General features: G+C 44.9%; 1 protein-coding gene across 2 annotated transcripts; it reads right to left on the bottom strand.

Moving 5' to 3' along the window:
* Positions 1–349: 349 nt before the first annotated feature.
* LOC142200927 (metalloreductase STEAP4-like) lies at positions 350–20,715 on the bottom strand. 2 transcript variants are annotated; one of them, XM_075271652.1, is made up of 5 exons: positions 20,629–20,715; positions 13,428–13,880; positions 9,460–9,984; positions 1,171–1,335; positions 350–882 (listed from the first exon to the last, which is right to left on the bottom strand). In XM_075271652.1, exons 2-5 carry the CDS (start codon positions 13,875–13,877, stop codon positions 613–615), a joined length of 1,410 nt encoding a protein of 469 aa, XP_075127753.1. In that variant the 5' UTR covers positions 13,878–13,880; positions 20,629–20,715; the 3' UTR covers positions 350–612. The 2 variants fall into 2 exon arrangements, with proteins under 2 accessions (XP_075127753.1, XP_075127752.1); XM_075271651.1 differs by lacking the exon at positions 20,629–20,715 and adding an exon at positions 19,358–19,450.
* Between the last annotated feature and the right edge of the window lie 786 nt (positions 20,716–21,501).

Here is a 21,501-nt window from a genome sequence, read left to right as displayed (position 1 = left end):
CTCATTTTTTATGCATTTTATGGTACAAAGGGCCGTGCACCAAAAAGACACCAAAAAACTGCCATGCCAATTTTAGTAAATTTAGTCATTCAGCATTCCCACAGACACAACCAAAAATTCTCCAAATAGAAAGTCTTACAGCTGCCAATAGGTGGCACTAAAGAAGCCATTTTTCTTTAGAAAAGAGAGCTAATTTGCATATTTTCCCATAAGGCATTGCCTTAGTCTCCACAATGAGAACCAATACCCCCCAAGGACTTGATTTAGAGCAAAAGACGACTTGAGGACTTTTATTTGGAATGTTTTTATTTTTTTTTATGAAAAGGGAAATAAAAATTCTGTACTTATAAATTCCATAATATAATTCTGCAATGGCCTGAGCTTTGTTATTCTGATACAAGGCTAAAAATTCTCCGAATCCTTTGAAAAAGATATGACAAGTGTGCGTCTGCCTCTAGATGGCGGTATTATTGAGCTCCATGCAATATGTATACATCTGTCTGCAGTGAGCGCCCCCTAGTGGTGGCTATTTACAAGCAGAATTTGATTACTAAGCTGTATGGTTGGGTGGATTTGGATGTTCGGTCCACCAGTCTGTACGTGAACGTAATGTTAAAGAGCAACACTGTAAGTTTTTGACTTTGTTTCCGATTTTCCTCTTGAAGGTCTCTCCCACCCTTGGCGTATTTTGGTAATCTTGTTATCGATGCAGGGGATTATGAGAATGAGCTTCAGTATGAGGACAATGCACGGGATGACCAGTGATATCATGTACACCGGGGGCATATACCATCTATATCTCTCTAGAAAGAGGAACCGGTTCCAGCCAAAGACCATTGCATGTCCTGTGCACAGCACCAGGGTCAGATATCCCAGCTTCGACTGAAAAAAACCCCCACAAAAAATACAGATTAGATTACAACAAATAAATGCAATATATTATAGGAGCTGACCATATAGGGACTAGGGAATTCCAAGAAGTAGCCAGAAGAATTTTGAATGCTGCTCTGGATGTGACTAGAGCACACATGATGTAATCTGTATAGGATGTGACAGGTAAGTTATGAGACGTATGATATATCAATACTCGTCTATCTTTAGTGACTTAACATTTATCTCTATGTATAGATGTTCTACAGAACATTGGATATAACAAACTGCAGAACGGACCTGGACAAACCGAAATTCTCTCCAGTTGACGGAATTGCTGACAGAGGGCAGGGATGTTATTCCCAAGACAATGTAGAAGAAAAATCCCAGGATTCCTAATGCTAAGTAAGTGTCACTTCTCCAGAGCAGAGGTTTCTCTAAGATCCTGGTTTTATTCAGTTTTATCTAATGAAAATAGGAGAAAAATCATTATAAAGATGCATCTAATATCTATCTGTAACCCCTGTGTGCAGTTCAAGGCAACGAGGGGTTAACAGTTTGCAAACATTGTGCATGCAGCATGAAAGCAATTGTGATTGTTTATCAAATCCTTGGAGGATGGGAGGGGCTGCTTGGCAGGGGAGACCATGTGCTCAGGCAGTCTGCAGGAGAGAGGGATCACAGGTGGATGCAGGAATAAGATCTCCTGAGCTCCCAGAGGCTGAAAGCAACAAGAAAGAGGATTTAATTCCTTCAGAGAAAAGGTTACCAACTCCACAGGACGATTTGCCGAAAATACAGGGTATTCATACTCTCCACAACCGACGGAGGCGCCTCCCTGCTACACCGGAACGTTCTTCCAGACTTAACCCTTTGGCAGCCTGTTGGACAGGACAGCATTAATTCCTCTGGAACTGTAAGTGTACCTACCACCAGCATTCTTATTTAGACTGCATCCTATGATCCAGGAGTGAGTTGTTCTTGTCTAGTATAACTTTTTAAGCTGAGCACTGCAGAAGGAGTAAAAGAGACTTGATGCATCCAGGCACCTGCTGTGCTGCCATGTCCTATTGTAAGGGATAGAGCCTGCTGATAGATGATTGTAGCCAGTACTGGATTTTCTGCAGTGTACCAAATCTTCTGGACTAAGGAATATTACCCTGCTAGGAATTAAAGGAGCATTGTTCATTTCTGACATATTTCATGTGCACCAACGAAAGAAGATTCTTTCCAGAACCGCGGCAACAGGCCTTGTATTAAGACTGAGCTTTGTGATTGTTATACATTGTCCTTGGGCTTTGCCATATAGACCTGCCATTTTCTAGATAGGTTTATCGTTTAAAGTATTATACCTTACTGATGCTGTGAATGTTATTGCATATTGTACTTCATCATTACTTTATTAAGTTCCATATAAAGGTTTCTTTGTTTATACCACAATCCTCTCTGGCGTGTTGGTGTGGGCGGGGCTTTCCCTTGTCAAGCCCCGGACAGAGATCTGAAGAAAGGTACTGTCAACCCGGAAGCACCAGAATATCACCGACAAGGGTGGAGGCACTGCGCTAAGCAAGGTAGAACGGCAACTAATACTTATCCGAACGCCCCGCTACCAGGGGGTGTGGCCAAAGGGGGTGTTACATTGGAGGCACTGCTGAGATTCGAAAAACCAACAAACCCCTATACAGTTGCAATGGAGAACTTAGCTGAGAGAGATGTGGCTGAATGGTGTAAGGAGATGGACATTCCTGCAGAATGTAGTTTCGCAGTGACTGGAGAGTTCCATGACACCCTGGATAATGAGGTCATACAAGTGGTGAGCACACTTCATGGAGTAAATCGTCCTAAGGTAGTGGACCGGAAGAATGTAACTTCTCAGAAAATGATTTCGGCTTTAATAATGACAGATAAAGCCCTAGATAGAGACTGTATACCAATCATTCTGGTTGTACCACGAGAGCAAGGTCGGCGGTGGAGAATCACCTGGCCTTTGAGGTCTGAAGTGGGAGTGTGCCAAGATGAAGAATCTGAACAGGGGGAGTCCAGTCCTGTCCCTTTTCATAATCCTACAAGCACTCAGTCTGATGGAGCAGTAGACACTACTTCTACTCTACTTACTGCCATAGGAAAGTTGGTCGACCAGATTGGGAAGGTGCATCTTGAAGGAAGTTATCGTCGGTTGAGAATCTTCTCAGGCACCATCCCAGTACCCTCTGGAGAAGATCGGTACGAAACCTGGAGAGATGTCACCATGCAATGCCTGGATGAATGGCAATGCTCGGATGGGGTGAAAAGGCAGCGAATTGTGGAGAGTCTCAAAGGTCCCGCTATGGAAGTGGTGCAGGCTGCTTGGAGAGGAAAGCCGCAGGCCACTTATCAGGACTACATGGAGGCCCTTGAAGATGCATTTGGGTCGCCTGAAGACGCCACTGACCTCTTATTCAAACTTCGTACCACATACCAAGAATCTGATGAGAAACTGTCTGACTATCTCTACAGATTGGATAAACTTGTGCACCGCATAGTGGCAAAAGGAGGACTTAGCCCTAATGAAGTGGATCAATGTCGTCTGAATCAGGTGTTGCGAGGGGCATTGACTCATAACCCTATCGCTCAGCGGTTGAGGTGTAGCAACAAGGACAAGATTCCACTGCCATTTCATCAGTTACTTAAGGAGGTGAGGCAGGAAGAAGCTACCCTGGCGGCCCGGGAACAAATCCCTACGAGAATCGCCACAGTGGCCATACGCACCGAGTCTAATAGCAGAGAAGAGGAGCTGTTGAAAATTATTGAGAAACAGGGGGAGAAAATTGCCCAACTCATCAAGACGACTGAAGCTCTTATATTTCAGAAGCAGCAAGCAGCCACTAGCGGCTTACAGGAGAAGAAAGATCCTATCCGATCACCAACCTGCTTTAAGTGTGGGGAACTTGGACATCTGTATAAGCAGTGTCCGAAGAGATGGGGTCCCAAGAAGCCTGATTCCTCTTCTGGGTCAGAAGTGTACCATGTCGGGAAACGGAAAAAGGGTCCAGTAGAAGCCCATACCGGCCCCCCAGAGACCACCAGAACAAGGGAGAATGCCACCCCTCAGCAAACTTTCACTGTACAACTTCCTGGGGGCTTAGTGGGACCTGCCCCTCAGGTGTCTGCTTACATCAATGAGCAGCCTTGTAATGTCCTATTGGATAGCGGGTCACAAGTGTCAGTTCTTTTTGAAGATTGGTACAAGAAGTATTTACCTAATGTCCCTCTACAACCACTTTCGGGACTAGTCGTCTGGGGACTGAGTGATCGGAGTTACCCTTACAAAGGATATGTGTCCGTTACACTACGGTTCTCAAAGGGTGTTGCCGGAATTGAAAAAGAAGTCCCCATCTTGGCGTTGGTGTGTCCGAAGACAGATGCTGGTCCTGTATCCACACCTCTGATAGTGGGAACTAATGCTAATATCTTCCTCAAGCTAGCCCAATGGTGCAAAGAAGTTGGGGGAGACAACTATCCCCAGACCCTCTCCATTCACCCCACGTGTCTAGCTGCCTATGCTAAGAAGGAAGAGGAAAGAAGGAAGGTGCTGAGCCCGGACTGTTTCGACCCATGTTTTGAGAACAGTGATGTGCCTGCAGAGGAGAAAGAGCTACTTATCCAAGGTTTTATGGAGAGGGGAGCAGCTTTCTCGTTGGGAGACTGGGATCTGGGGCTCGCTAAAGGAGTGGAGCATCGAATTCGTCTCACTGATGAGAGACCATTTCGAGAAAGGTCCAGGCGGTTGGCTCCCGCTGATGTTGAAGACGTCCGACAGCACTTGAGGGGTCTGCTTGAAACAGGAGTGATCTGCGAGTCAAATAGCCCCTACGCTTCTCCCATTGTAGTTGCACGAAAGAAGTCTGGGAAGATTCGTATGTGTGTGGACTATCGAACGCTTAACAAACGCACCGTCACTGATCAGTATGCAGTGCCCAGAGTTGATGAGGCATTGGATTGTCTACAAGGGAGTCAGTGGTTCTCAGTGTTGGATTTGCGAAGCGGATATTACCAGATCTCCATGAGTAAGGAAGATCGAGAGAAAACTGCCTTCATATGTCCCTTAGGGTTCTACGAGTTTTTACGGATGCCCCAAGGGGTGACTGGCGCCCCGGCTACTTTCCAAAGGTGCATGGACAACGTGATGGGGGATATGAACCTCAGAGAAGTCTTAGTCTACCTTGATGACCTGATTGTGTTTGGAAGGACTCTAGAAGAACATAACAGGAGATTGTTCAAAGTCTTGGACCGATTGAAGGAGGCTGGATTGAAGTTGTCCCTGGACAAGTGCTGTTTCTGCCAGAAATCCGTCAAATACGTGGGACATATTGTCAGTCGGGATGGGATTGCCACTGACCCTGCTAAAGTGGAAGCTGTTGTGAATTGGCCGAGGCCCACCAAGCTAGCTGAACTCCGGTCCTTTCTCGGATTCTGCAACTACTACCGCAGATTTGTACCACAGTTCTCCAAGATCGCTAAACCGTTGACAAATCTTACCCAGGGGTACCCACCGCCCTGCGGGTCAGCTCCACACAAGAAACCTCCAAACCAGACTTACTTCAAGGCTAATGAACCCTTTGGAGAAAGGTGGACAGATAAGTGTGAAGAGGCGTTTGAGAAACTGAAGTCTTGTCTAACTCAGGCCCCAGTGTTGGCTTATGCAGATCCTAACAAGCCCTACGTACTGCATGTGGATGCTTCATTTGAAGGACTAGGGGCTGTGTTGTATCAGGAGCATGAGGACTCTCTCCGACCCGTTTACTATGTCAGCCGGGGATTGACCCGCAGTGAGCGTAACTATCCAGCGCACAAACTTGAGTTTCTGGCTTTGAAGTGGGCCGTAGTGGACAAGCTTCATGACTACCTCTACGGAGTGAAGTTCCAAGTGCACACTGACAATAATCCCTTGACGTATGTGCAAACTACGGCCAAACTGGATGCCACTGGACATCGATGGTTAGCTGCCCTAGCTGTCTATGATTTCAGTCTCAAATACAGACCGGGCACCACCAACATTGATGCGGATGCCCTCTCTAGGCTGCCTAGGCAACTCGAGAAGGAAGATGAGGATGGGTGGATAGAGGTTCCTGCTCCAGACCTGAAAGTCATGTGTCAGTTACAAAGAGCCGGAGGTGCCTCTAACCGAGGTTACGTGCATTCCCTGGGAGCCTCGGAGGAAGCTATCCCTTCGTTGTACTGCTGGGTAACGAATGTGAATCAAGACTCTCTGCCTCGGTTGTCTCGGCTGCAGATTGAAACCGCCCAGAAGGAAGATCCAGCAGTGGGGACAGTTCGGTGGTGGATTAATAGAGGCCAGAGGCCTGGGAGGCCGGAGTTGAAGTCTGAAGAGGCCCTCCTACTGGCTAAGCAGGCGAAGTGGCTGGTAATGAGACATGGACTGTTGTACCGAGAGGCTGAGCGGCGGAAGAGAGGGTCGAGGAGGCAATTAGTTCTGCCTGCTGTCTTCAGAGAGAGTGTTCTGAAAGCACTGCATGATGAGCATGGCCACTTAGGGGCAGAGAAGACTACTCACCTTGTGGCTGATAGGTTCTACTGGCCAAAAATGGAGAATGACATCGCCAAATATTGCAAAGATTGTGCTCGATGTGTCTTGAGGAAGACCTTACCAACCCGTTCTGCTCCTCTTACAAACATTACTAGTGATGGCCCATTGGATCTTGTATGCATTGACTTCCTCTCCATTGAACCAGATGAAGGGAACATCAGTAATGTCCTAGTAATAACTGATCACTTCACCAGATATGCTCAAGCCTACCCTACTAAGGATCAAAAGGCTGTAACTGTGGCCAAAACTTTGTGGGAGAAGTTTTTTGTACATTATGGATTGCCTGCCCGCATTCACTCTGATCAAGGTCGAGATTTTGAAAGTCGACTCATCAAAGAGCTGTGTGAGGTCTGCGGGATCAAGAAGTCTAGAACCACTCCCTTTCATCCACAGGGTGACCCACAACCTGAGAGATTCAATAGGACTTTGCTGAACATGCTGGGCACCCTGAAGTCAAAACAAAAGGGGCGATGGAGCCGCCACCTGAGCCAGTTGGTGCACGCCTACAATTGTACAAAAAATGAGTCTACCGGGTTCTCCCCCTACTTCCTCATGTTCGGAAGGGAGGCCCGATTGCCTGTGGATATCAGCTTTGGTGTTTCCACTGATAAGTCTTCTGGAAGAAGTTATCTTCAGTATGTATCCCAGCTGCAGCAAGAGCTCAAAGAGGCGTATAAACTGGCCGAGCAAGCTTCAGGACAGTCTGGCAGAAGGAATAAGGCTCGACATGATCAAAGAGTTCGGGAACATGAGTTGAAGCCTGGAGATAGAGTTCTGGTGGAGCAGTTGGGACTGCCTGGGAAGCATAAGTTGGCTGATCGTTGGTGTCCAGAGCCCTTCATTGTGGTGGAAAAGCTGCCTGGAGTACCTGCCTATCGGGTTAGGCCTGAGTGTGGGCCTCGGAAGGAAAAAACTTACCATAGACACCATCTGTTGCCTCTGGGACAAAATGTCAATCTGTCAATTCAATCTAACTCTGACATACCGGAGGCTCCTCGACCCCCCCGAAGAAGTAAACGTTTTGAGAAAGAGACTGAAATGGCATCAGTAGATGGGGATAGTGAGACAGATGATGAATGGGGTTATGACGACCCGGGACTCAACAATCCAGTCATTGATACTCATGCCAATAAGGAAGTCGCCTCCAGAGTTGACACTGAAACAGATCTTCCAGATGGACTATCTGAGCAACTAGTGCAAAAGGCTGCATTACCCCCTAGTGATATGGACATTGTTTATGACTCATCTGAGTGGTCAGTGAAAGAGGGGGGGTCCCTCAACATGAAGAATGTGAAGAGAGGCTTGCAAGCACCAGTCCGGTGTCTGGGGCTGATGAGGGGATCTCTGCCGCACCTGTACGCCCGAGGAGAGTGGTTAGGCCACCCATGATGTTAACCTATGATAATAAGGGAAATGTCACTGAGGTCCCCAGGGTGGTACATCCTAGTATGGTTGGGGCGTGGCCGTATTTTTCCCCCATGCCTTGGTATTATAACTGTGGTCCTAATGTGCCTATTGGTGTGATTAGTCAGGATGATCTAACCTCAAAATTTTTTTCAGGTGATGGCTCTGGACTCTGTGCTGCTCATGTCCAGACCCATCAGGGGGAGAGTGTAACCCCTGTGTGCAGTTCAAGGCAACGAGGGGTTAACAGTTTGCAAACATTGTGCATGCAGCATGAAAGCAATTGTGATTGTTTATCAAATCCTTGGAGGATGGGAGGGGCTGCTTGGCAGGGGAGACCATGTGCTCAGGCAGTCTGCAGGAGAGAGGGATCACAGGTGGATGCAGGAATAAGATCTCCTGAGCTCCCAGAGGCTGAAAGCAACAAGAAAGAGGATTTAATTCCTTCAGAGAAAAGGTTACCAACTCCACAGGACGATTTGCCGAAAATACAGGGTATTCATACTCTCCACAACCGACGGAGGCGCCTCCCTGCTACACCGGAACGTTCTTCCAGACTTAACCCTTTGGCAGCCTGTTGGACAGGACAGCATTAATTCCTCTGGAACTGTAAGTGTACCTACCACCAGCATTCTTATTTAGACTGCATCCTATGATCCAGGAGTGAGTTGTTCTTGTCTAGTATAACTTTTTAAGCTGAGCACTGCAGAAGGAGTAAAAGAGACTTGATGCATCCAGGCACCTGCTGTGCTGCCATGTCCTATTGTAAGGGATAGAGCCTGCTGATAGATGATTGTAGCCAGTACTGGATTTTCTGCAGTGTACCAAATCTTCTGGACTAAGGAATATTACCCTGCTAGGAATTAAAGGAGCATTGTTCATTTCTGACATATTTCATGTGCACCAACGAAAGAAGATTCTTTCCAGAACCGCGGCAACAGGCCTTGTATTAAGACTGAGCTTTGTGATTGTTATACATTGTCCTTGGGCTTTGCCATATAGACCTGCCATTTTCTAGATAGGTTTATCGTTTAAAGTATTATACCTTACTGATGCTGTGAATGTTATTGCATATTGTACTTCATCATTACTTTATTAAGTTCCATATAAAGGTTTCTTTGTTTATACCACAATCCTCTCTGGCGTGTTGGTGTGGGCGGGGCTTTCCCTTGTCAAGCCCCGGACAGAGATCTGAAGAAAGGTACTGTCAACCCGGAAGCACCAGAATATCACCGACAAGGGTGGAGGCACTGCGCTAAGCAAGGTAGAACGGCAACTAATACTTATCCGAACGCCCCGCTACCAGGGGGTGTGGCCAAAGGGGGTGTTACATATCTATCTATCTATCTATCTATCTTCTATCTATCTATCTTCTATCTATCTATCTATCTATCTATCTATCTATCTATCTATCTATTTATCTCCTATCTATCTCCTATCTATCTATCTATCTATCTATCTATCTCCTATCTATCTATCTATCTATCTATCTATCTATCTATCTATCTATCCATCCATCCATCCATCCATCCATCTATCGTCCATATTACTCCAGTATACAGTATATAAGATAAAGCCTTTATATAAGTATACATTACCAGATTGATTATTCCCATATCCGACCTGTATCTGACGCTGTATCGAATTGGTATAACAAGTGTATAGATGGCATGGAGGAAGGCGTAGGACAAGGCTACCAGCCCCAGCTGCTTTCTACATAACATCCATCGGTCAAGCCAGTTGGGAAATCGACTGTACTTTGTTCCTCTGTATAGTTGAATGATGGCGGCAAACACTCCGGGAAGATAACACAAACCCAACAACATCAGCGAGACGACAGGGAAGATCCTGTTAGGGATTGTGATCATCAGATGATGGGAGACGTCGTTTTTCTTTTCTGCGTTGTAGATGATGTCACTTATCACACAATACAGAAACACGGCTACGGTCAGTCCTGCACATGTATAGATGGGGAGTCTCCACATGGGAAAAAGCTGCAGCGGATAGTCTTCTATGTCCTTGGCTGCTACTAGCGATCCTTTGTCGAGTGGGGTCAACCCAACGGCACGGACGATATCCATTATCTGTTGTTTGGCCTTATTGTCATCCGAACATACAAAGACCTGGAACAGGAATTGTATAATGTGAGTGGTCATCACATAAGGACATCATGGCTGGTTATCAGGAGTACACTACATGTATGAGAAGATAACCCGACCACAATAAGGACACCATGGCTGGTTATCAGGAGGACACTACATGTATGAGAAGATAACCTGACCACAATAAGGACATCATGGCTGGTTATCAGGAGGACACTACATGTATGAGAAGATAACCCGACCACAATAAGGACATCATGGCTGGTTATCAGGAGGACACTACATGTATGAGAAGATACCCTGACCACAATAAGGACATCATGGCTGGTTATCAGGAGGACACTTCATGTATGAGAAGATATGCTGACCACAATAAGGACCTCATGGCTGGTTATCAGGAAGACACTACATGTATGAGAAGATAACCCGACCACAATAAGGACATCATGGCTGGTTATCAGGAGGACACTACATGTATGAGAAGATACCCTGACCACAATAAGGACATCATGGCTGGTTATCAGGAGGACACTACATGTATGAGAGGATAACCCGACCACAATAAGGACATCATGGCTGGTTATCAGGAGGACACTACATGTATGAGAAGATAACCTGACCACAATAAGGACATCATGACTGGTTATCAGGAGGACACTACATGTATGAGAGGATAACCCAACCACAATAAGGACATCATGGCTGGTTATCAGGAGGACGCTACGTGTATGAGAAGATAACCTGACCACAATAAGGACATCATGACTGGTTATCAGGAGGACACTACATGTATGAGAAGATAACCTGACCACAATAAGGACATCATGGCTGGTTTTCAGGAGGAAACTACATGTATGAGAAGATAACCCGACCACAATTAGGACATCATAGATGGTTATCAGGAGGACACTACATGTATGAGAAGATAACCCGACCACAATAAGGACATCATGGCTGGTTATCAGGAGGACACTACATGTATGAGAAGATAACCTGACCACAATAAGGACATCATGGCTGGTTATCAGGAGTACACTACATGTATGAGAAGATAACCCGACCACAATAAGGACACCATGGCTGGTTATCAGGAGGACACTACATGTATGAGAAGATAACCCAACCACAATAAGGACATCATGGCTGGTTATCAGGAGGGGACACTACATGTATGAGAAGATAACCCGACCACAATAAGGACATCATGGCTGGTTATCAGGAGGACACTACATGTATGAGAAGATAACCTGACCACAATAAGGACATCATGGCTGGTTATCACGAGGGGACACTACATGTATGAGAAGATAACCTGACCACAATAAGGACATCATGGCTGGTTATCAGGAGGACACTACATGTATGAGAAGATAACCCGACCACAATAAGGACATCATGGCTGGTTATCAGGAGGACACTACATGTATGAGAAGATAACCTGACCACAATAAGGACATCATGACTGGTTATCAGGAGGACACTACATGTATGAGAGGATAACCCAACCACAATAAGGACATCATGGCTGGTTATCAGGAGGACGCTACGTGTATGAGAAGATAACCTGACCACAATAAGGACATCATGACTGGTTATCAGGAGGACACTACATGTATGAGAAGATAACCTGACCACAATAAGGACATCATGGCTGGTTTTCAGGAGGAAACTACATGTATGAGAAGATAACCCGACCACAATTAGGACATCATAGATGGTTATCAGGAGGACACTACATGTATGAGAAGATAACCCGACCACAATAAGGACATCATGGCTGGTTATCAGGAGGACACTACATGTATGAGAAGATAACCTGACCACAATAAGGACATCATGGCTGGTTATCAGGAGTACACTACATGTATGAGAAGATAACCCGACCACAATAAGGACACCATGGCTGGTTATCAGGAGGACACTACATGTATGAGAAGATAACCCAACCACAATAAGGACATCATGGCTGGTTATCAGGAGGGGACACTACATGTATGAGAAGATAACCCGACCACAATAAGGACATCATGGCTGGTTATCAGGAGGACACTACATGTATGAGAAGATAACCTGACCACAATAAGGACATCATGGCTGGTTATCACGAGGGGACACTACATGTATGAGAAGATAACCCGACCACAATAAGGACATCATGGCTGGTTATCAGGAGGACACTACATGTATGAGAAGATAACCTGACCACAATAAGGACATGATGTCTGGTTTTCAGGAGGACATTACAATATGGTCAGGGGGACAGTGTGTGACTATCGTTTTCAAGGGGCATAGTATGTGGCAGTGTTGTTTCTAGTATTATAATTAGAGGTGCAGTTGATGGTCCTATAAAAAGGTTTAGAGAATGAGGATCTGCTGCAGAAGAGATGTCTGGATGACTCAATTAGCAAAACTGAGATGTAGCTAGAAGAAGCCACCATGGTGGTCTGGGATAAATGGAGAATAAAAGGAAACATAATGGCAACAATCGTAGAAGACGTTTATTCTTCCTCTAGCTGTTCGGTCTGCAGTAAGATAATGGCCGGTGCCCTATGCATTTGTGTAACAACAACTCCCAGCAGGCCCTGACCATCAGGACATAATAGGAGCTGTGGCTTTTCCAACTCTAATTTTGGCTTCAGGAATCTGCATCAAACCCTGTATCAATCCTAAGCTCTCAGTACAATCTGCTCTGTATAGACTGTGGAGGAGATTTATTGTCTAGTTTTGTTTTTTAATTTCAAATTTACTTTTAGAATTTCATCGATTGGTCAATATGTTTTTTCAAGACTTGCGAAAGTTATTACGAGAAACGCATCTGACCCATGAGAGAGGATTGTGGAGAAAGTGAATCACCACTTCTTTTACTGTTACGGTGTTAATTTATGTAATATATTCCAGTTTTTTAGAATTCTCTAAGTTCCACTTTAAGAATGTAAGACGGTTTGGAGCCACTTTAACACTCAGGAAGCCGGACTACAACTATGATGTGCACTATAGGAGAGACTATCACCACCTTTAGGTACACTGCAGGCCCCCCTAGCACAGCACCAGCCCAGGAGGACGGCTGAAGGAAATTGGTCCAAGTCCAAGTTCTACTACTCTGGGCTTTCTACAGTGGGTTGCTGCACCCATGAGCATCCACAAGCCTAATACTTGTTCCAATTCACTTCAATGTCAGCGTCAGTGATAGCCAAAAGTTGTTCTTTGGCTATCTCTGACTCTACCATTGAAGTGTACGGCAGCAGGGGCGCGTGTGTGTCCACCATGGCACAGTGGGTGCATTTTCAGAATCGTGGAGGTCTCAGAGCTCAGTGGTGGGATTTCAGTGATATTTATAGAGCAGATTCTCCTTTCCTGACTGTGAGCACTGTATGGCAGCTAGTCTCCTGTCCAGCCACCAGCTAAGGGAAAACTGCGAACGAAGGGCTTTATGCCATATGACCAGCTGTTAATGTAAGGGTTACCTGTTGGCTGGCGTCCAGGCTTCCAGACTGCAGAGCCCAGACGGAGACAGTGTTAAATGCTTTGACAACTGTGGCTGTGGGTACAATTTGTGCAAGATATTCTGCATTAGAATCCGGGTATTGGTTTATTTTGAGGTTGTTACTGACGTCCACCAGTATTTTACCCTGCAGAACATCTTCGAGCTCCCTCAGAAAACCATAATGTTCCCTTTGTACCGCCACAATGATAACTGAACATTTTTCTGCTGCTTCTGCATGACTTAGCACCTCGGCGGCTCTAGGCAGTAAGCTGCTGTCACCCGGATTACGGCTTCCATATATCACAGAGTATCCACTTTGCAGAAGTTTGGATCCAAGTGATCGGCCAAAATCTCCAGTTCCGAAAATGCATATAGTGTCCCGCTTATCTGTGAAGTCCGAGCAGAGAGGGATCATGACCTTGGTTCCCATTACCTGGAAGAGAGACAATGGTATAGGATGGATAAAATTGTACTTGACATAAAATTCTCCTCCCCCTAATGGTGGTATCTTTGAACAATATAGCAATGTAAGGCTATGGCTATATGACGACTTTGGTTGAAACTTCTGTTGCGCCACCAAAGATTGCTACGATTCCTTCACTAACGTAGGTGAATGATGGTCATTGGACCAGCAAAGGTTGACAACTGGCATGAGAACGTTACTTATCTCACTAAGTTGTGCCAACTGTAATGTTTTATGGAGGAGGGGTAGTTTTTCAGGGGTGGTCTGAACCCCAAACTTGTGAAGAGAAACTTAATGCTTCAGAAGACTAAGACCTTTTGGGCAACAGTATGCTCCAATGTGGTGGAAACAGTTTAGGGAAGACCTCTATTCTGTTCCAACAAGACTGTGCCCCAGGGCATAAAGTGTGGTCCATGAAGACATGGTTGGGGACTAGGGTTGAGCCGATCTTGAGATTTCAGGATCGTTTTTAAAATCCGATTTTCGATCATTTTCCAGCCGATCCCGATTGAGAAATTTGCTCGGGATCCGATCTTTCCCAATACCAATCGCTCAACCCTATGGGGAGTCTAGTTTGGAAGAACTTGACTGGCCACATAGAACCATGACCTCTAACACCCAAGGAATGAACTACAATGTAGATGTCGAGCCAGGCCTTCTCAATGTCCAACATCAGTGTCTGACCTCACAATGCTCTTCTGAATGAATGGGTAAAAAATTCCCACAGACTTTTCCAAAATTTTTTAGAAGACCTTCCCAGAAGAGTGTAGGAATGAGGGGGCATCCCCATATAAATGCCTAGAGGTTGGTGAGGAAGAACTTGACTGGTAGTACAGGCCCCGGACCTTAACCCCTCTAACATCTTTGGGGTCAACTAGACTGGAGAAGGCAAGATGGGACCTCTCATCCAACATCAATGTCTGACCTCACAATGGTCTTCTGGATGAATGGGTAACAATTCCAACAGACCTCCAAAATCTAGTAGAAAGCCTTCCCAGAAGAGTGGGCTCAGCAATATATTAATGTCTAGCTTCATAAGGACATGGTTGAGGGAGTTTGGTGTGGAAGACATTGACTGGCCATACAGTGCCCTGACCTCAACCCCGTCCAACACCTAAGGGATGAACTAGACCAGAGATGATGAGCAAGGCCTTCTTATCCAACATCAGTGTTTAACCGTACAATGCTCTTCTGGATGAATGACTAAAAATCCCAACAGACACCTCCAAAACCTAGTAGAAATCCTTCCCAGAAGAGTGGAAGAGGTGGGCTACATCATATATCAATACCAAGGTCCATAAGGACGTGGTTGGGGGAATGTGGTGTGGAAGAACTTGACTAACAGTACAGAGCCCGGTCTGACCTCAACCCCATCCAACAACCAGGGGATGACCTAGATTGGAGATGACGAGTGGGGTCCTCTCTCCCAACATCAGTGTCTGACCTCTCAATGCTCTTCTGCATGAATGGGCAAAAATTCCCACAGACCTGTCCCAATACTTTACTTCATATAATATACCATCTCGAAGGTCTAATACGTTAATATACAGTGCATTACCTAACATTAGAAAAATAGCTCAGCCTTGAAGTGAATGCGATGGAACAACATGACATTAGTATCTATGCTTTCCTTTCATCCGCACTTCAGACTACATGTACTAGACAGGGTGCCCGGATTGTTCCGTCTCATCTCTGCTATGTCTGGTGCGCCACTGTACAGGGAGATATCTCATTGACATATTGAAAAAACGTAGAGAAAAAAGAAAGTACGTAAAAGGCGCAGAGCGAAGTGAGATAAGCGACTGGTGGAAAAGTACAAAGAGTCACATACTGTACGAACAGAGGCAGAGGAGTGCCAGGGCTTAAAGGGAATGGACTTCCTTAAAGCTTTTTGTTTATTCATATAAAACATTTGTGATGATTAGTTTGTTAGTCTATCTATTTATGGTCAGAGCGTTCCACAAATGTCCCACCGAGATATAGATTTAAGAAATATAATTCTGCTATTGCGGATTCTGTCACCCACTTCTAGTACCTGTATTCATGTCTAGCACGTGTACCTATATCTCCTATCTGTAGACATGTCTAGCACGTGTACCTATACCTCCTACCTGTAGCCATGTCTAGCACGTGTACCTATACCTCCTACCTGTAGCCATGTCTAGTATGTGTACCTATACCTCCTACCTGTAGCCATGTCTAGTACGTGTACCTATACCTCCTATGTGTATCCATGTGTAGTATGTGTACCTATACCTCCTACCTGTAACCATGTCTAGCACGTGTACCTATACCTCCTACCTGTAGCCATGTCTAGTACGTGTACCTATACCTCCTATCTGTAGCCATGTCTAGCACGTGTACCTATACCTCCTACCTGTAGCCATGTCTAGCACGTGTACCTATACCTCCTACCTGTAGCCATGTCTAGCACGTGTACCTATACCTCCTATCTGTAGCCATGTCTAGCACATGTACCTATACCTCCTATGTGTATCCATGTGTAGTATGTGTACCTATACCTCCTACCTGTAGCCATGTCTAGCATGTGTACCTATACCTCCTACCTGTAGCCATGTCTAGTACGTGTACCTATACCTCCTATCTGTAGCCATGTCTAGCACGTGTACCTATACCTCCTATGTGTATCCATGTGTAGTATGTGTACCTATACCTCCTACCTGTAGCCATGTCTAGCACGTGTACCCATACCTCCTATCTGTAGCCATGTCTAGCACGTGTACCTATACCTCCTATGTGTATCCATGTCTAGTATGTGTACCTATACCTCCTACCTGTAGCCATGTCTAGTACGTGTACCTATACCTCTTACCTGTAGCCATGTCTAGTACGTGTACCTATACCTCCTACCTGTAGCCATGTCTAGTACGTGTACCTATACCTCCTATCTGTAGCCATGTCTAGTACGTGTACCTATACCTCCTACCTGTAGCCATGTCTAGCACGTGTACCTATACCTCCTATCTGTAGCCATGTCTAGTACGTGTACCTATACCTCCTACCTGTAGCCATGTCTAGCACGTGTACCTATACCTCCTATCTGTAGCCATGTCTAGCACGTGTACCTATACCTCCTATGTGTATCCATGTCTAGTATGTGTACCTATACCTCCTACCTGTAGCCATGTCTAGTACGTGTACCTATACCTCCTATCTGTAGCCTTGTCTAGTACGTGTACCTATACCTCCTATCTGTAGCCATGTCTAGTACGTGTACCTATATCTCCTACCTGTAGCCATGTCTAGCACGTGTACCTATACCTCCTACCTGTAGCCATGTCTAGTACGTGTACCTATACCTCCTATCTGTAGCCATGTCTAGCACGTGTACCTATACCTCCTACCTGTAGCCATGTCTAGTACGTGTACCTATACCTCCTACCTGTAGCCATGTCTAGCACGTGTACCTATACCTCCTATCTGTAGCCATGTCTAGCACGTGTACCTATACCTCCTATCTGTAGCCATGTCTAGTATGTGTACCTATACCTCCTACCTGTAGCCATGTCTAGTACGTGTACCTATACCTCCTATCTGTAGCCTTGTCTAGTACGTGTACCTATACCTCCTATCTGTAGCCATGTCTAGTACGTGTACTTATATCTCCTACCTGTAGCCATGTCTAGCACGTGTACCTATACCTCCTACCTGTAGCCATGTCTAGTACGTGTACCTATACCTCCTACCTGTAGCCATGTCTAGCACGTGTACCTATACCTCCTACCTGTAGCCATGTCTAGTACGTGTACCTATACCTCCTATCTGTAGCCATGTCTAGTACGTGTACCTATACCTCCTATGTGTATCCATGTCTAGTACGTGTACCTATACCTCCTACCTGTAGCCATGTCTAGTACGTGTACCTATACCTCCTACCTGTAGCCATGTCTAGTACGTGTACCTATACCTCCTACCTGTAGCCATGTCTAGTACGTGTACCTATACCTCCTACCTGTAGTCATGTCTAGCACGTGTACCTATACCTCCTACCTGTAGCCATGTCTGGCACTTGTACCTAGGACTTGTACCTGTATCCATGGCTAACATGTGTACCTATGACTACTACCTGTAACGATGTTTAGTACGTGTACCTAAGCCTCATACCTGTACAGGGCCCTGACCTCAACCCCATCCAACACCCAGGGGATGACCTAGACTGGAGATGAGGAGTTGGGCCCTCTCTCCCAACATCAGTGTCTGCCTATGTCTAGCACTTGTACCCATGTCCAGCACCTGTACCTATGCCTCGTACCTGTAGCCATGTTTAGCACGTGAACCCATGTTTAGTACTTGTAGCCATGATCTAATATGTCTTGTACCCATGTCTAGCACCTCTACCTATTATCTAGTACCTGTACCCATGTCAAGCACCCCTATACACAATTATCACCTATACCCGTGTCTAGCGACTGTGCCTTAGATCTAGTACCTCTCCCCATGCTTACTACCTGTGCTTATGATCTTGTACCCATGTGGTTTCCGCAAAACACCTTTGAGGACCTTAGCCCGTGAGGATGATGTCACCAAAAATCATAAAAGCTGCACCATCCTGAGTGTGGGGGAGGGGGGGAGGCTATAAGAAGTAAATATTTGAGAAGCAGGGGAGACATTATAACAGAAGAACACGGGGCAGAACTGAGGTCACATGGTAGTTTTCAACAGGAGAGAGAACTTCTGTTTACACAGTAATCCATGCTAGAAAAATGAGGTCATACTGAGATGTCACTTATAGAAGAAGAGGAGGCAACTATTACTATCAAATAATACAATAGATAATAAAAAAACATTACATTGTTACATTCAACTCCATAATAACAAAGCATAACGCAAGCTCCCTCTAGTGGTGACTGCAGGCACTTAGAATAATACGTTTCACAGCTTTGTCTATGTAGGGGGTTTGGAGCTCTGTATCAGAACATCAAATATCAGACCATTCTTGAGTTATAAGAATGAATCAGCCCCAAGTACAGGAATAACACGAGGCAGAGATTCACTTTAAACAGTGATGACATGTCAACCTCTCTATGGATAAAAAACATTTTTGTCTAAATTCCCATTTCATAAAATCCTGCTATCCCACAGCTGAGTGTTTGTTACAATGTGCGTTAGGAATAAGTGCCCATGAAATGTACAGATGTAGCAGAGCTAACCAGAACTTTGTCTGAACTTGGTCCAATTGAAGTGGCTGATAACAGGGAACACTAGAGATAAGTATGGCTTGTATACAATCACTAATCCATACAGTAATACAACCCAACAACATAATATACATCACACAAACTGTACAGAGATGTAGCTGAGCTGAACCAGCTACCTATTAACTTATCATCAGTCCTATGTAAAATGACCTGTTACATTGCAGATTACAAACTCGGCTCTGCTACATCCAAGGGACACAATGAGTTTGTATTGAGCTTGCTACTCACCACCTATCCCAGCTGGGAATGTACAGCCTGTTATGTTCCTTGTTACTGTATCCTCTCACCACTAGTATCTGCCAGCTGCGGATATACGGATATCGAGCCAGCCCCTCCGAGCAGAAAAAAAAAAGTTTTTCCTACTGAATAATTTGGAACAGTGTTTATGGTGAAATGATTCACATTCCTGGCACTGACGGAACGATCCAAAAAGAAAAAGCCGATACAAGGGTATAAAAAGTGTGAAGAATAGAGTCAAATGGAATTCTGTTCTCTTAGGACCCCCCACCCCTATATTTTAGGCTTCAGGAACTGGCAATATAAAAATTTCTAGTACAAGACGACAATATTGTCTGAGCTTTACCGGCAGCTGACTGGCATCTCATGTCATAGATAGGTCTAGGATGAATAGTAACATCGAAATCCGATGGAATTTTAGGTTACAATAATGGAATCCGATGGAAACAGATATTACTGGGGTCTGTTACATTTTATGGATTTTACTCATTTGCACACATATATTGTAGTATTGCTGTTTGGACAGATTAGGATTAGAGATGGGCGAACCAATTCGTCACGATCCGGATTCGACCCGATTATTCCAAATTGATCGGTTACGGTTTGTAAAGAAATCAAACAATTGGGAATTCATCTCGGGCAAACTTACCTGGCCACCATGACATACATGACAGTGATCGTGTGCATGTACCTACACTTACTCTTGTGACCACAAGGTGCACCCTTTCCCTATATGCTGCAGGTTACAACAGAAACACGGTGGCTCAGTGGTTAGCCTTGCAGCGCTGGAGCCCTGGATTCGAATCCTGCCAGGAGCAACATCTGCAAGGAGTTTGTATGTTCTCCCTGTGTTTGCATGGATTTCCTCCCATTCTACAAAGATTCTACTGATAGGGGAAAAAATGTACATTGTGATCCCTATATGGGGCTCACAATCTACATAAAAAACCCCTCCAAAAACAAGCGCATTGCACGTGCGGGCTCCCATTATGTGATATAGTGGTTTGCTCTGACCAATGAGGTTTTTGGACATTTACAACGAGCAAGCTACCCATATAAGAAGTAGATCATATATGCACTGATGTATAGGATGGCATACAGTACATGCACTCTTGTAGGTGCAGGTTAACCCATTAACTTCTCTCTATTAGGGAATCTTATAGATGGGTCAATCCAATGATGCCATTAAGACAAGGTGAACAATAACTGCCTGTGCAGACTCCATATATAGCAATAAGAAATAATCCAAGTATTTCACTTACTAGTATTTCAGAGATGAGAGACGCGAGCCTCAGGGTGCCTCATCTGCACCGTCTCTGCTTTGTGCATGTCCAGGATCAGCCTTAATATCAGCTATTTATTTTTGATGATTTCACAACCTCTCGCCTTCCTGGAAGTTTTACTCTACTGAAATGTTTGACAAGATAAACTGGTAAAAGTGACAGTGACGTTGTGCAATCCATCACCGGGAACCTTAAAGGGAAACTCCACATATTGACTAGTCATTAATTTTCTCTGCAGATAAGCTTAGTGGTTACAGACACCTTAAGAGGCTCAGTGCTAGAGATGGGCCAATCTCAGGAAATATTTTGTTTTGAGTTAAGGTGGCTTGGGTCCAATATTAGTTTTGGATTGAAAAAAGTTTGGTATGAACCACACCTTAAATTGGTTTATAATATAATGTGGAATATTGTCAGGGCTCCTAGGGACCTATCTATAAAACATAGTGTATAACACTGTCAGGGCTCCTAGGAACCTATCTATAAAACATACTGTATAACAATGTCAGGGTTCCTAGGAACCTATCTATAAAACATAGTGTATAACAATGTCAGGGTTCCTAGGAACCTATCTATAAAACATACTGTATAACACTGTCAGGGCTCCTAGGAACCTATCTATAAAACATAGCGTATAACACTGTCAGGGCTCCTATGAACCTATCTATAATACATAGTGTATAACACTGTCAGGGCTCCTAGGAACCTATCCATAAACCACAGTGTATAACAATGTCAGGGTTCCTAGGAACCTATCTATAAAACATAGTGTATAACACTGTCAGGACTCCTAGGAACCTATCTATAATACATAGTGTATAACACTGTCAGGACTCCTAGGAACCTATCTATAAT

Source organism: Leptodactylus fuscus, chromosome 4 (assembly GCF_031893055.1).
Source record: "Leptodactylus fuscus isolate aLepFus1 chromosome 4, aLepFus1.hap2, whole genome shotgun sequence".
Classification (NCBI taxonomy): Eukaryota; Metazoa; Chordata; class Amphibia; order Anura; family Leptodactylidae; genus Leptodactylus; species Leptodactylus fuscus.
Note: the sequence above shows the minus strand (reverse complement) of the source record. Positions and strands in the feature narration are given on the sequence as shown.